Source organism: Parasteatoda tepidariorum, chromosome 12 (genome assembly GCF_982258835.1).
Source record: "Parasteatoda tepidariorum strain Cologne lab strain chromosome 12, Ptep-v5.0, whole genome shotgun sequence".
Lineage (NCBI taxonomy): Eukaryota > Metazoa > Arthropoda > Arachnida > Araneae > Theridiidae > Parasteatoda > Parasteatoda tepidariorum.
The window spans coordinates 56364747-56382485 of record NC_141766.1 but is presented as its reverse complement, the minus strand read 5'-3'; the positions used below and the strand labels follow the sequence as shown (position 1 = coordinate 56382485).

The following is a 17739-nucleotide window of genomic DNA, read 5'->3' as shown; positions in this document are numbered from 1 at the left end:
CATAAATTTTAAAGGTTTTGAAAGTTAAGTGGAAACTTTTTGCGGATGCTTTGTAGACACGTTCAAAAAAAATATAAAAAAATAAAAATACTATTATGAAAAAGAATTTCGTCTCACAATCTTTCCCACGAACTTTGAAAATCATTGTAGGGGTATTTACCTCATTACCCTATCCCTTATTATACCACCCACGTTTAATCCTTAACTGTACAATTTAGAAGCGGTGAATAAAGTTTAAATTAAGTATATAGATTTTTATGCTGCTTCTTTGCAATAAAATTTGTGACATTTTAAACCTCGAATTGACTGTATAATTGAAAAACAAGATAAATTTAGAAAAATATAAAACAAATTCTACATCACTTAAAACCAATCAAAATACAAAACTTTAATAAAATTTTGGATTATAATGAGTTTGATTGTTTCGGCAAAAAATACATAAAATAGTTTCACATTGCAACTGGTCCTGTAAGAGAAAACATATTACTGTAACATATTTAACATACTGCACTGTAACATTACTGTAATAACTGTAACATATTTAACATATTTAAGAAAATCGTACATTGAGATTCAGCAGACTAGATAGAAAAAAAAGAATCTACCGGATTCACAAAGAATCAATTTTTTTGAATTTAATGCAAAGTATTTTCTAATCCTCGTCCTTGGAATAATTTTAGTCTTAGTTAAGAACCTTCACATTTAGAAAAGAAAATATATCAATATCTCACGGATCATTAACAAGATTAATCACTGTACCATCGAGTAAACTGAGAAGCTTTTCTGATCAGTACAAGTACACCATTTATTAAAATCTCACAAAGTAAATTTTGTGTTCCCGATAGTTTTTGTTATAAAGAATGATAGGTAAAATTATGAACAAATTTCCAGTTAAATTGAAATTAATAAGCATTTCTGATTACTAATATTATGTAGAATTGCTGTTATGTCACACTTTTTAGTTTCTTCCAACAAATAAATTGGCTTTTTTGAGATTTTGATTCTAATGGTGCAATTCACCGCGATGATTAGTCAGATTTTAAGAAAGTTTTGTTTTCATCATTTAAATATTAATATTCAACTTCTAATGACTACTTTTTAGAAAAGTCTTCCAAATGTATTTTAAGAACTGATATAAAACGGAATGACTTGAAATAAAGCTCTTTTTTTTATTTTTAGTAGGTCTTAAAAAATCGAAAAAAGTTTAAGTATCTTAAATCTTCTTGCGATAATGCGGACAACTACCAACATTAGGAAATTGGCATAATCTTATAATGTAGAATTAACATATTTTGCAGCCTCAATATGCAATAATTTATGAAACCATGTAAAAAATAATTTCTTAACAAGAATATCTGTACAAAATTTCATAATTATAGCTTAACGGCACGGAAACTGGTAACTTGGATTGATCATTAAGAGGACGTTATACCACAGGAGAAACTCTTCATGGCAAAATCTCTTCCCCCTCAAATAGTAATTTAAAGTTTAAAGTATAGAAAAAAGTGAATTCAGATAAACCTAGAGCAAGCCAGGCTGCTTCAGATTCCGGAAAAAGAATTATAAAAATGCAAACAAATTATGAAAGAATTACTTAGGATTACGCTGTGGGGAATCTCTCCTAATTTGCTTGTATTGTGATATTTTAACAACATTTTTTAAACATTTGAATTTTTATGGTTTCCTCTAGATTTACCTAAACACGATTTTCTCTGAACTTTAAATTTCAATATACCAATGGAGATCTTAGAAAAAGAAGCATTTGCAATGAAAAGTTTCTCAAGAGGTATAGCGACCGCTTAAGGTGACAATTCAGCTAAAGAGTTGATTTTTCTAAATTGATATCTTTGACCACTTCAGCAGCTGAATTTGAACTTCAATGCTGTTGCTATGTTAAAATTTTAAAACCGTGTTAATAAATGATAACGAAGTGCTTTCGCAAGCTAATAAAAAATCTGATTTTTTTTCCTTATAATTTTTTTTTAATTTCATTCATTGTAGAAGCAGAATATATTAATTCAGAGTTTTTTTCCACCTTGTATCAAATCCCTTTGGCGCAGATGGGACACCGGTGTCCCTTATATATATTCTGAGGATCTAACTACAAACAAAAATGTATTTGATATTTTTTAATTATACAAAACAGTCTAATAGCTTCTAAAAAAATCTGTTAGATAACGGAATTATATGCGCTCTAAAAAATAAAATACTAAAAAAATAATTTAAAAAAATTTTTTTTTTCATTTATATTCAAAAATTTATCAATAATTGACTTTATAAATTAAAGAAATTTCAATGATGAATTACTGTTTCTCTTAGATCTAAATAACTGCAAATAAGTGCACATTTGAAAAGTTACCGTTTAGAAGTGAGCCGTGTTTCATCCTGTATTTTATAACTCCAAATTATTAAAAGGCTAAATATAATATTTTCACTTCATTTGAATTAAATTAATACGAAGTGATGAAAAATATTTAAAAAATATATTTTATACAAATTCTGCGTCAAAGGATTAATGATGGAAGTAGACAACTTTTCCGTATCATAGCTAAAAGATTTAAGATACTTCAAACTTTACAATCTATCCTACACTATAAAATGTTCCATCTAAAATTGCTGTAAAAAGTAATGGCACCCTAAGTGCAGTATCCATAAAATTCATTTTTACTGTAAAGTTTTACGGAACAAAAATCTGATAGACCATAATTTTTTTTTACTGATCGCTGTAATTAAATAAATATAACTGTAAAAATTGCGGTGTAAAGGTTTACGGTAAGAATGGTGCCATAACTTTTTAACGTATTTCTATCTGAAATATTTTACAGTGTAACAGATATGTCTCATTTTAAATGTTATTTGGAAGGTGAATCCGGTATTATCCAGGAAATAAAACACTTTTTAGAGTTCTGGATTTTCTCTCAGAACCCAAATGTTCTCTTCACTCGAACTGGCACTCGAGCAAGAAGCAGAGAGTCTAAACACGGGAGCTCTAATATTTTTCCAGTCAAAATCTGGTGGCAGATCACGAATCATTGAATTTTGCAACGACATCTTCCTTAAATGAGAAGCATCTAAAGATGTCTTCGATGAATGAAAAGTTCTTGAAGAAGCCTCAAGATTCGGGCAGGATGGAACGCGATTCGACTCTATCTGAAGTCTGTTTAATTTTAGAGCTTCTTCAGAAACTGTATCAGCAATGTCGACATTCAGTTCGAGATTTGTGTTGGTTAACATTCTGGAAGTTTTCTTGCACGTAATAGGTAGTACAGCTCGTCTTCTGGAATCACTGCGGTTCAACATTGTTATTGATGGAGAAGGACTGAGTTCACTTTGACTATAACATGATGCTCTTCGAGACAATATTTTATGTGAATTATTATCAAATGATTGAGATACTGAAAGAGATCTCTGTTTTGGAGAAGATATGTGAATCGCTGGTTTGTCCGATGAAGAGAATTTAAATTTCTCAGCGCCGGGCAATCTTGGCTGCTTCATAATAAAAAATTAACAATATTGCTTTTCAGATAAAAGAAGCTGTGACCTGAAAAAAAAAATGAAAAAACTCAATTAATTTCAATGAGCAAAACTATATTATTATAAATATTGGTACTTTTTATCACTAAAAGCAAATTTATTTTCTGATCACGCATTCATTGCAGTTTCCAATAAATTTAACACAGATTAATTAAACAAATACTCAGTATTAATACTGCCGTGCAATCGAAAAAACAACGTGTCTCCTGATAGATTTCGCGAAAAGTGGCTTGACAATTATTTTCTTTCTATTGCTGATATGAACACTAAAATAGAATTTCAAAAAAATAAAACAAAATTTATTCTTGAAAAAAAATTTGAATAAGTAACTTATCATTAAAAAATATCTAACTCAAATCTCTCAATCTTGAATTTTTTGTTACTTCCGTTAATTTTTCTACTACACTGTAGAATTGTAGTTAACGAGGAACTAGAGGCAATGATAATCAAAGTAATGATTAAAATAATAATAATTTTTTATTATTATTTTAAATTATTATTACATTTATTATTTTAAATTATTATTATATTTATTATTTTAAATTATTATATTTATTATTTTAAATTATTATTATATTTATTATTTTAAATTATTATTATTTTAATTTCTTATTATAATAATAAATAATAATAAAGAAATATTTTAATGTTAAGAAATGGGATGTGATATTCACATGTTAGAGCTTCAGCAAAAAAAAGAAAAAATATTTACTTTTCAATTGAATTTAATGCATTACTAATTCTGAAATATATAGCTTCAGATGTCCAACTCACTTTTAAGATGTTTATGTAATAATTAACGCAAACCTCGAAATTAATAGTTACATGAACGAATGTGTATTATTAGTATATCACAAATAGCTAATTCGCTAATGTAAAAACTGTTAACCAATCATGAATAATACAAATTAAAGAAATACTATAAACACATTTAGATTTTTTAATGTAGTTTTATTTAGATAATGTTTATTCGAGCATCAAATAATAAAGCGCAGTCAAACGTTCCAATCTGTTCGAATGAGGGCACTTCTCTCAATATTAAATAAACCACAGGGAAATTAATAGCATTTACTTCAAAAAATAAATACAATAAAATAATTTAAATAGTTTTCAAAACGTAGATTATTTTCATACAAAATGGTTTTGTTCATATCACGAGGTTCTTACATGTGACTAAGCATGTTTTCAAAATGATTTAAGCAATTAACAAAATAACAAAATAAACAAAATTTTTTAAAAATGTAATTTTAACGAAATTATAGTTTTAAAAAAATATTTGAAAAAAACTTTGAGATAATAATTTTTGGCGTTTTCTTTATTTTTAAAGTATCGCTGGTATTGTATATGAGTTTAAATATGAAATATTTAGCTATGGAGAATTTTAAAATCTTTCTATTTTAAATAATAATTCAAAGTTGATAGAATTTAAATAATAATTCATGGTAAATATTAAAATTATCGAACATCCGCACTTGAATCAGCATAAATTTCATATCAGCTGTAACTGAAAGAGTACATTTCTATGGGGTTCCCCCCCCCTCTTTTTTTATTATCAACGAATAAATTGATAAGAATCGAGTAGAATATTTTTAATTTTTTTAAAAAGACGTTTAGAATTGCAATATGTGTCATTTTCAACAGCCAGTTATAATTAAATTGACCTATTACAATACTAAATAACAATTTTATAAAAAATATTTTTTTTAAAAAAAAACATAGGATATTATCTTTTAGCATTTTTTTTCTTCATTTTTCAATTCTTTCTGGTATTGTATATCAATACATATATGGAATACTTATCAATGCAGAATTCTTATCACTTTCTCTTTTAAATAATAAGTCAAAGTTGATACGATTTAAATAATAATTCATTAAATTTATCGAACATATGCATTCGAATCATCATAAATTTCATATCCTCTAAAACTAACTGTAAAAATACATTTCTATGGGGTTTTTTCTTTTTTTTTTACCTACAAATAAATTAATAAGAAACGAGTCATTTTTATTTCACTTCTAGAAAACATGCTCCGCCCTAAGCACACAAGTGATTCCTTAATGACTGAACTGCCATCCACGGCAGAAAAAAAAAACTAGTTTTTAATTTTTTGTTGGTGGTAATGCGTTGACCAAGAGTGTAAATATTTGAGAGAATGCTGCCGAGAATCGTCATCACATGCTTCAAGAAAATTATAACTCTTCAAAATTCTCCTTCAGAAATTTTGTTCACAAATTAATAACAGGGTTCCGGTGGTCCTTGAAAATTATTATAGTGGTTATTAGCATAACCAATTATAATACTAACAGAAATTTACTCTTCAAAGATACCGCTCTATTTTTTGGTGGTCTGGTATGGAAGAATTTTCACATAAATGCGTATTCCTTGAAAAATACTGCGTAATAGTCCGCTCAAATATATTGCATTTTTGCTTTTACAAACACAAAGAAAAAAAAATCTGGTAAGATTTCAGCACTTTAAGATAATGACACTTCTTATAAAAAAAAACATAATTCTGGTTAAGGAAATCAAAATATACAATATTTAAACCATTGATAATTTTTCCATTCATATGATAACGGCTTACCTGAAATTTGGTTTTTAAAATTATAGTTCTTAGTATCGCACATTTAATGAAAAATACAAAACTGAAAAGTAAATTTAACCGAATACGGGATTTTATGATGAAATTACCAAATTTTATCACACATTATAAAACTATATTTTTTTGTTAATTTTACCAAAATCATTACTAAAGAATATGAGAAAAAATTACCGAGATATTTGGTGTCCCCATATATCCAGAAAATGACAAATTTTATAATATTCACGTTGTTTTGAAAATACTCTTTCTTTTTCTCAGAATCGATATATTCTCCCCTACTTTTTTATGATAATCTAATACTTTCTTTTTCTCAGAATCGATATATTCTCCCCTACTTTTTTATAATAATCTAATACTTTCTTTTTCTCAGAATCGATATATTTCCCCCTACTTTTCTATAATAATCTAATACTTTCTTTTTCTCCGAATCGATATATTCTCCCCTACTTTTTTATAATAATCTAATACTTTCTTTTTCTCAGAATCGATATATTCTCCCCTACTTTTTTATAATAATCTAATACTTTCTTTTTCTCAGAATCGATATATTCTCCCCTACTTTTTTATAATAATTTAATACTTTCTTTTTCTCAGAATCGATATATTTCCCCCTACTTTTCTATAATAATCTAATACTTTCTTTTTCTTCGAATCGATATATTCTCCCCTACTTTTTTATAATAATTTAATACTTTATTTTTCTCAGAATCGATATATTCTCCCCTACTTTTTTATAAATATCTAATATCAATGAGATACCCTAATACGAACTATAAATAATTTAATAATAATACTGAGAAAGCGAGACAATGAAGTGAACAATAAATGAGTTACATTTGTACAGTTTAAGCATTTTCTTAAAAAATATAATGTGTTAATGCTCTAAAGTTGCAACAAAACTATAATATAAAGTTACACAAAACTTTTATATAAACTTTCTTTTAAAATTTATTTCACGCTTTTTCAATCTAATGAATAAAAAAAGATGTATTTATGATAGAATTACCACATTTGATCAGGGACCTATTTAAAGAAAAATTCGGATCCATTAACTGCCTTTTCACAAATTATTATGCAATAAAAACGGAAACTTCACAATGTTTTTAATCTCAAAATTATTTGAATTATTTTAAAATGGCTGAAATGGTTCCTTGCTTTCTGAATGCGTTAAAATAAGGTCCTGTTTTTATGAGAAAAATTGAAATTAAGTGTCTTACAAGCAGTTTTATATTTGCAAAACACAAAATCTCAATTTTTCTCATAAAGACAGGACCTTATTTTATCGCCTTCACAAAATAATACTTTGCCACAATGAGCTCTATTGCATGCTAATTATAAATTCTAAAAATTATAAGACCAAAAATCTTACAAGCAAAAACAAAAGAGACCAGTAAACAAACATTTTCAAACCTACTATAACAAATATGAAAACAAACAATGAAAATCACAAAACAGAACTCTTTTTCACAAATTCACAAAATTATGACTAGATTTTTCACAATTTCACAACAAGTCTGAATCGACTCCTAATGCATCAAAAGAAATAACATCTTACTGCCTTTCTCCGTGAACAAGGTCCACGATAGGCATCTTCATAAATTATCTTCAATTGATGGGTGTGCAATGGTGTTTACACCCACATAAAACAATGTAATCTACATTAAACAGCGAGCATATTTTTAATGGGCGGAAATGGATTTTCAATACAACGGAACACTCCCAATTAATGGACATTTTAATTAAATTCTTATTTCAATTATCATAAGTATTTCAAATGAATTCTACTTACGGCGATCGCAGAAGGTGAGCCGGCATCTAGTTCAATGTAAAAGGTTTTCTCTGTTTAAAATCGCATTGATTTTGTACGTAAAGAGGTCTACAGAACTAATAAAAAAGACCTCTTACGGTTTAACTGCCGCATATAAAACCCATAAAATCTGTTCTACTAAATGGAAGAATTAATCGACTAAATAAAAAGAGTCTATTATAGCTTAATTTTACGTCTTCTATATTTTCAAAAAAATTACGATATCGTTTTAGATACACTCTGGTGTCGATCCAGATGACGTTTTATGAAATGTTCTGTTTTTGTGAAATTGTGAATAATAACAAAATCTAGTGGTCTTTTCAATTTTTTGTGAGAGGTTTTGTTTTTGTCCTTCAGTTTTTCAAATGAAGGATTTTGTGAAGGTTTTTAAAATGAAAAATGTTACGAAGAATCCATTTTTTAAAAGAAAATATTTTTTGCTTAAATTAATTAATATCAAAATATCATTAAAAGAATAAAATAATATTCAAATTATTATTTTTTTTCCGTTTACACGATAAAATATTTTCTAAAAGATCACAGTTTACAATTATATTAAATTCTGTTCTGCTAAATGGAAGAATTAATCGACTAAATAAAAAGAGTCTATTGTCTATTATAGCTTAATTTTACGTCTTTTATATTTTCAAAAAAAAAAACGATATCGTTTTAGATACTCTCAGGTGTCGATCCAGATGACGTTTTATGAAATGTTCTGTTTTTGTGAAATTGTGAGTAATAACATAATCTAGTGGTCTTTTCAATTTTTTGTGAGAGGTTTTGTTTCTGTCCATCAGTTTTTTAAATGAAGGATTTTGGGAAGGATTTTAAAATGAAAAATGTTACGAAGAATCCATTTTTTAAAAGAAAATATTTTTTGTTTAAATTAGTTAATATCAAAATATCATTAAAAGAATAAAATAATATTCAAATTATTTTTTTTTTCCGTTCACACGATAAAATATTTTCTAAAAGATCACACTTTACAATTATATTAAATTCTGTTCTGTGCTTAATTTTACTTATAAATAATAATAGTATTTATAAGTAGTAATTTTACTTATAATTAATTTACTTAAAATATAGCTTAATTTTACGTCTTTTATATTTTCAAAAAAAATTTCGATATCGTTTTAGATGCTCTCTGGTGTCGGTCCAGATGACGTTTTATGAAATGTTCTGTTTTTGTGAAATTGTGAATAATAACAAAATCCAGTAGTCTTTTCAATTTTTTGAAATAGATTTTATTTTTGTCCTTCAGTTTCTTAAACGAATAATTTTGTGAAGGTTTTTAAACTGAAAAATGTTACGAAGAATCCATTTTTTTAAAGAAAATATTTTTTGTTTAAATTATTAAATATCAAAATATTCATAAAAAATGAAATACTAAAATATTATTAAGAAAAGTATTATTATACATTTTTTTAGATTTATACGATAAAATATTTTCCAAAAGATCACACTTTATTTACAATTATAATTTGTTATCGTTCTAAATAAACCCCTAGCTAGTTTCGGACAAGACACATGGGAATTACTGTCCAAGACTGTGTAAAAAATTTTAAAAATGACCAAAAGTGAAAGCGTTCACATCTTAAAATTCTAAAAATAGATAAAACTCAATTCCAGTTGTGATCATTGAGTCTGTTTTTCCATATTTTCCAAGAAAAACAATTATAATCAAGCTGTAAATTAAATAATTTATTTAAGAGTCAGTTTGGTTAAAAATAACAGAAAAATATACTTTACTTCTGCTGAATGAAGTCAGTTTTTACAAAAAAAAAATTAGTTATTAAAAAATAAAATTATTTTGAAAGGGTGTGGCAACAGGGCCAAGTCCCACAAAACACCCACGTCCATCAAGAAATCAGAAATGCGAGTAGACGTGAAGTCGTGTAACAAGTAGACGTAAGACTATTTTTCGCTAGTTTAAGAAATTTATGTGTTGGCCGTTAATTTCTTTATTTATTTATTTGCCAAGGCTCCTTTTACTAGACTTACGCATTCAAATGTGTAGGCGGAAAAGAAAGAGCGATAAATAATAACTAATTTTAATAAAATCAAAATATTTAGTAATAATTTCGAATATAATGCTAATATTGAACGTAAGTCAAGGTTATTGAATAAAAAGATTACCGATAATAGTATTTATGATATTTATTTATTGAGAAAAAGATTATATGAGTGTTACTTTTTAGTAATTTTAATGAAATTTAGTTAATAAATGATTTGAAATATGTTATGAATATCATTACATGACAGGATGGAATAAGAAGAATAAGAAGCTCTGCCTGCGATGTAAGTCACAATATTTAGGTCAAACGACGACTTACACAATTATTTTTTTCCTTGAAAAACAGAAAGAAGATATTTCTCAATAGTTTAATGTGTTTGAAATATCCAAGTATCAATAAAAAAACTTTTAACCTGCTTTTAGAAAGGAAAACACTTTTTTTTTATTTATCTAAAATTTATCAATTTTTTTTTATTTATCAAAATTAAAAATAAAAAAAACATGTTATTAATATTATCGGCAAACATAATGAACAGCATTAAATGAAACGTAACCGTGAATTTAATTATTTTTAACTTAACTACATTTAATCATTAATTTCTAAATTTATAAAATGATTTATTTATTTTTACGTAATTTGAGAGCTTGCGAGTTTACCAAAATGTTCCTAAAGCTGAAACGGGGAACCGGTTCGCTCCGGAGTCGTATTTTCCCCGAAGCTGGAGCTTTAAAGTGTCCCATGCTCCGGTACTCCAGCAATTCCATTATATCCTACAGACATCCTAGACGGAATTAAAGTTTGCCAAGTTTCAGTAAAAAAACTATACCCGGCATTAAAATACTTTCATAAATATTTAAGTTCAAATATGAAGAAGAATTTATTAAATTCTATTCTTTTAAGACTGAACATATATATGTGAATTAAATTTGTATTTTCTATATGAGAAGACGATTAATCATTTATTAATTCTAATGCTATGATGAAAATTAAAAAATTTAAATTGAAATTTGAAACTCACTTTAATGGAATATCCAAGTTAATCTGCAGTTAGCAAGGAAGTGAACATATTTACAGCTTTTGAGCTTTAAAGGTAACAAATGTATAGTTAATGAGAAATTAAGTATACGTGTTTTTTTTTTATAAAAAATATAGTTTAAAATGTATTAAATGCATGTTTTTTTAAATTTTATAGCAGTGATCTCCAACCTCCAAGCTCTCGAAAGAGTATTAAACTATTTCCATTTTATATAATGTGGTGTATTCCTCTCAGGTTTGTACGACTTTCCATAGACAACAGGTTAACCGGGAGCGATTTTCTAATCCAGCGGCGTTTAACGTCCCGCTTCCCCAGTTAAAAGTTTTTTTTTTAAACTTAAATACCTGATTTTTGACATTGTTTTAGTTCAGGTAACAAATTTCAAAAGAAATTAAAGTTTCTTTTAAAATTGGGACCCACTACAATAGAGAACGAGTCGGTAAAAATCACTGGATTGTAATTTAGCTATCCAAGAACTGAGAGGCGTTACCTGAGCGTGAAATTGTATTTTATTTTGAAAGCTTGTTTAAATACAGTTATTTTTTTTAAAAAAATAGTAAACCAGAACAATCAAAGTCCCCTCTCCCCAGTGGATAAAATTATCAAACATTGAGCGTTGAAAAAGGTTGGGAGCTCTGTCTTTTAGGATCAATAAATTTATTCTGTCTAAACCACGGGTGGCCAACACGGGGCACTAAAAGGCATTCTGAGTGACATGCGAACCCATCTTTTTTTTTAATAATAAATAAATAAATAAGTAAATTAAATTTGTTTTTTATTTTTTTAGCTGGTCCATTTTTCAGCTTAATAGTGTGTATTACTTTCGTACTCATATTCCGTACTGAACAAACGTCGTTAAATGCTGACTCATGAATATTTAAGTGTTATGCGTTATTATTTGAGTTTTTTAAATTATTGTTTCAATTTGTGAAAATAATTTTGTTTGAAAAGTTATCAAAATACATTTTCTTGCTGATTAAAAATTATTTTCTAATATTATTTAACAATAGAAATTGGCTCCCATTATTATTTTAATTTAATTTTTATTGTATTTAACGATACATTTATTAAAAAGATGTAAATTTGTTTTCATAAAGTTAAAACTAAGTTTATGATTCTATATTATAATTTTTTTAACTTTTTAATGTAAAACTTTATGTTTTAATTCGAATTTTATTTATTGCAAATAATACTGAAGGGAAGAGCAAGGAAAGTGGAGTGGCACGTTCAACATTTTTTTCACGAAAGATTGTCCTTAAGGTGTTCGTTATTGGTCATCCCTGTCCAATACGTGTTCTATGGAACCCTAGGATTCCGCGAAAAATGGATCTCATAGAGGATCCAAGAGTTAAGGACTTGTTTTTTTTTAACTTGTTCATATATATATATATATATATATATATATATATATATATATATATATATATATATATATATATATATATATATATATATATATATATATATATATATATATATATATATATATATATATATATATATATATATATATATATAGTCAAATAGTGAACTTCCGGATATAGTGAACGAAATGTTCGCTCCCGTGCCTTGCTGTACACATATAATATTATTTTTTGTGTATATAGTGAAACAAATGAAGAGAGGAAATTGGATATAACGAACTTTTTTCTTCATTTTTTGGTAATTTTGAAATTTTAACACAAAGTCATGTACCGATTTTTAAAACTATCTATTGAGTTTAATGTAGCCATAAGCATTTTTTCTCGCTTGCTTCTTTTATCTCAGTTTCCTATTCTTATATAAAGACCATCCCTAAAATTTTTGTGCTCAAGACGAAGAGTAATAAAAAATAACACATTTTTTTTGTTACAAAATATTGTTTTTTTAATCATTTTTACATTTTTTTATTGGTCATATATTTAATTAATGTGTATATATATATGTATATATATATTATGTATACATATATATTATATATATTATATTATATTATATATATATATATATACATATATATACATATATATATATATATATATATATATATATATATATATATATATATATATATATATATATATATATATATATATATATATATATATATATATATATATATATATATATATATATATATATATATATATATATATATATATATACTCTGAATAAATTATGAGAAAAATGCGTATTTTATAAAAAAAATTGCGTAAGTATTTCCCATTAAACATTTCAACCCTCAGTTTTTTTTTCTTTTTTTTTTTTATCCAGCTTTCTAATTCGAATTTTCTTGAAAACCCTTTTCAACGTTTATAACTGTTCTTATACATTTTTTAAACGAAAATTATAATCCAGCCTTTTTTTCAGCATGTCCTCTTGAAAATAAATAGGCTGGTTTACATTTTTAAAAGTAAATAATAGATTTGGATGCCTTTAAAATCCTTAAGAGCACCGATCTTTCACAAAATCTCACAACTTGTGCCGAAAGTATAAGGCGTCACAAATAACAGTGTTCAAGGAAAACCGAAAACAAGTTTCAAACCATACGATTTGTCTTGCCTGGAAGCAAAACTTGCGGAACTGTAAATAGTAAAATACAAAACCATGCCACGGTCACATTGAAAATCCGCCTTATTCATTTTGTTTTAAAAAAAAAAAAAAAAAGAATTCCAAAATTAATGGCGGCATTTTAGGCGTTTGATTCCAGCAGTCTCGACAAGGCTCAAAATAAAATTAAAACACACCTTAAAACGTGAATTTAACGTTTATAAAAGTAACTCGAATTAAAGGACCCCTGTTATTCAAGTAAGCGTGAAATCATTCGAGAATGTTTACCCCCTCCCCCCTCAAACGGATTTAACTAGGGTTTGGTGATCTTACAAGAATTTTACTTTCTAAACACGTACTAAGATCGTGATACCACGCCATAGGAAGAGCTTTTCTTTCGCCAGAACTGTCGTAAGGGTGGGGCAAGTGGGGCATTTACCCAGGGCCCCCACATTTCTAGAACTTTAGGGTGCTTGCATAAATGATATCCAAAACAATTTTTATTAACAATTATAAAAAAATTTCCTTTTTCTTAAATAATTTACGTTTTATTTCCTATTCCAATCATATAGATCAATGCATTAACCTGAAGAATAGCTCCTGGAGCAGTGGCGGTCATAGATTTTGGTGTGCCCCCCCCCCAAGCAAAATATTTCAATGCACCATATCTTAGACTTAACATAAAATTCTCAAAATTATTTTATAAAACAAAAACACTAGGAAGAAACTATTGGATACTTATAATCATTCATTTTCTATTAATATATATCAATATATATATTTAAATTAAAATTATTTAATTTAAATTACGTAATTTTAAGTAATTAAAACATTGTATAAATTTACCTACTTAGCACATTGAAATCAAATTTATCTTAATAAAACGAGGAAATAACTCACTATTTTGCAATAAATATATTCAAAGTTTAGTTAAGGGTAATTATCATTTGTAAAGTAAATTAAAATAAAATTTCTTATAAATTAACAAAAATATTTTTATTGTAATTCATATATTGTTATTTTCTTCTAGAGTGAACATCCCTTCCTGTTCCGCTGGGTTGGGAGGGCGTTATTTACGTCTATGTCCTGAAGGCTGTATTATTCTGATGATTCATTGATTAATAAACGAAATCATAAAACTAGCCTTAGAAAAAAAAGCAGTGAAGCATTTTTACTTGATTATTAAAGCAAGGTTTTTAGGTTTTGATTATCAACGCAAGGTTTTTAGGTTTTGATTATTAACGCAAGATTCTTAAGTTTCAATTATTAACGCAAGGTTTGCATAATTATTAACACAAGTTTATCAGTATTTTTCCCTGTTCCTAGCTGATAGTGATAAAAGTTAAAACGTAATTTATTTTAAACGAAACATGCATCATTCGTTTTTCGATTTTTTAATAAATTTTAAATACATAAGTGAATTTAAATAGTTAATTAAAGAGAAATATAAAAAAACAAATATAAACTGATGTTAGCTGATTTCCCGGATGTTAGCTGATTTCCCGATAAAAATCTTCTTATGACTGTTTAAATATTGCTTATTAAAAATAATGACTAAACTAAATAGAAAACAAGCATATACAGAGGTAAGCTAATCTGTAAAAATATGTTTTATAACTGATGAAATTTTTTCTAATTAAAAAATAATACTCAAAATACATAATAAGCATAAGTAAGCTAATCTTCCAAATAAAAATCCTATTATAACTGACTACATATTACTTATTAGAAAATAATGCTCAAAATAAAAAAATAAAAATAATCAGAGGTAAGATAATCTGCAAATAGAAGCTTAATCTCTTTCAAAGGTTACAAAGGTATAAAGAGAGGTAAGCTAATCTGCGCATGAAAATCATCTCATGCCTGAATAAATATTGCTAAGTAATTAATAGCACTCAAAATAAATTTTAAAAAAAGCATATGTAAACATGATAAGCTAGTCTTCCGATAAAATTCGTCTTATAACTGACTAAACAGTGCTAATTAAAAAAATAGTACTCAAAATAAATTTAAAAAAGAAAACAAAAAAAAATATAAACAAGGTTTGTTTATCTCCCAAAAAATAGTCCTATTGTGAATTAAGTAAAAAAATAGTACTCAGATATAAACAGAAGTAATCTAATCTTCCGTTAAAAATCATAGTATAACTGATTAAATATTGCTGGTTAAAAAATGATACTTAAAATAAACAAATAAAAAAATGGATATAAACTGAGCGAAGATAATCTTCTGATAAAAATCGTTTTACAGCTGCTTAAAATTCTTCTAATTTAAAAATACTTAAAATAAATAATAAACACAGGTAACCTTATCTTCCAATAAACTAATTAAATATTGCTTATTAGAAAATAATACTCGAAGTAAATAAAATAAAGAGGTAAGTTAATCTTCCGATAAAATTCGCCTCATATAACTAATGAAGTATTTTTAATTAAATAATAGCATTAGAAATAAATTTTAAAAAAAGCTATATATGGATATGAGCAAATCCTTCGATAAAAAACGACTGATTCCTCATTAAATATCGCTAATTAAAAAATAGTACTCAAAATAAATTAAAAGAAAATAGATATAAACAGACGCAAGCTGATGCCTCTAAAAAAATCGTCTTATAACTGATGAAATATTGTCAACTGAAAAATAATACTCATACAATAGAAGTAACACAAGAAAAAGTAAGAAAGAAACGCTATAGCATACTATTACATTTAACTCAATCATTTTCAAAATCATTTACAAAAAAAAAAAAAAAAAAAAAAAAAAAAAAAAAAAAATTACGCTATCAATTGTTATATTTCAATTTGTTTTTATTTAATAAAATGGGTTATTGTCGTCACGGCTCATTGTTCATGATTGATCAAGCATGACTCATTGATAAAGAGAAGACAAAAGATACCTTATTGGATTAAGTAACTTTCAATCTTTCACAGAATTGTCAGTTTAAATATAACATAAACAAATCTTAATAAGACTCAATCTGTCAGCGCAAAAAAGAGAAGAAAAAAATTAACCAAAGGAAGCCGTTTCAAAACATCAACAAATCGTTTCGAACAAGTAACTAAATATAAAGAAAATCATGATACGAGAAAAATATCTCACAATTATTATTCTTTACGAAGAATAACTTGATTTTAAAAGTGTTTCAATGAGTGAAGTTATTTTTGTTTTATTATTCTATACTATATATTATGAACTAGAATATTTTGTATATTTATAACAATTATTTATAGACTAAACATACATCAACGTAAGTGCAAAGTTTTACTGGTTCCAAAACATTTTTTTTAATATAATCTAGCTTTATAACTATAATACTTCATATACAAGTTATCATAATAAAACAATTAAATAATTTTTATAATAATTAATAATTTTTAATTAAAAAATTAAAAATAATTCATTATTAATTAATTAAAAAAAGCGAAATTTCGATTCTTCAAAGTCAGCTTTAAAACGTTATCAATATTTTAAAATTCTTAATATTTCATTAATGTATAATAATTATACACAAACAAAACATACAATAACATTACTGGAGCGTTTCAATGGTTATAAACAAAACGCAATATTATAATATTTTATTTATTTATAATAATTATTTATAAACAAAGCATACATTAACGTAAATGCAACGTTTTACTGGTTTCAAAATATTTTTTTAATATAATCAGTTTAATAACTATAACACTCTGTCTGCTAGTTATCTTAACAAAACAATAGTTAGACTTAAGCAAAACAATAGTGAAGTTTCAATTATTCAAAGACAGCTTTATAACGTTATCAATATTTCAAAATTCTTAATATTTGATTAATGTATAATAATTATATAAAAGTAAAACATACAACAACATTAGTGCAACATATTAATGGTTCAAACTCATTTTTTTATTCATATTTTATATTTCATTTGTGTTCAAAAATTTTAATAAAACTACCATACTGTACTATACCTTAGGGGTGTCAAATTGCACGAACGAGATTCGAGGGAAACTCAAACAATCCTGTTGAAGTTATTTGTTGAAGTTATTGACATTGTTGAAGTTATTGTTGAACATTGTTGAAGTTATTGTTACAATTTTCTTATAGCAAAAAAAATTTCCGCTTTATGAACTTTACTGTTAATTCAAGAATTGCATAAAATAAAAATAATACTTTTTCTTTATAAGAAAAATTTATTGAAAAACGTTAGCAACAAGTAAGCTTTACTTTCTTAAA

General features: G+C 26.0%; 1 protein-coding gene across 3 annotated transcripts in view; it reads right to left on the bottom strand.

The window, feature by feature from the left end:
- Positions 1-363: 363 nt before the first annotated feature.
- LOC107452324 (uncharacterized) overlaps positions 364-17739 on the bottom strand; it is a 38252-nt gene continuing 20876 nt past the window's right edge. The window contains exons 1-2 of one of the 3 annotated variants that reach the window (XM_087156169.1): positions 9694-9712; positions 364-3541 (exon numbers count right to left, since the gene is read on the bottom strand). In XM_087156169.1, coding sequence (XP_087012295.1) covers positions 2899-3495 — 597 coding nt within the window. In that variant the 5' untranslated portion in view covers positions 3496-3541; positions 9694-9712 and the 3' untranslated portion in view covers positions 364-2898. Of the gene's footprint in view, positions 3542-7926; positions 8067-9693; positions 9713-17739 lie in introns of those variants that run through there. The other 2 variants (XM_071188076.2, XM_016068723.5) reach the window with 2 other exon arrangements.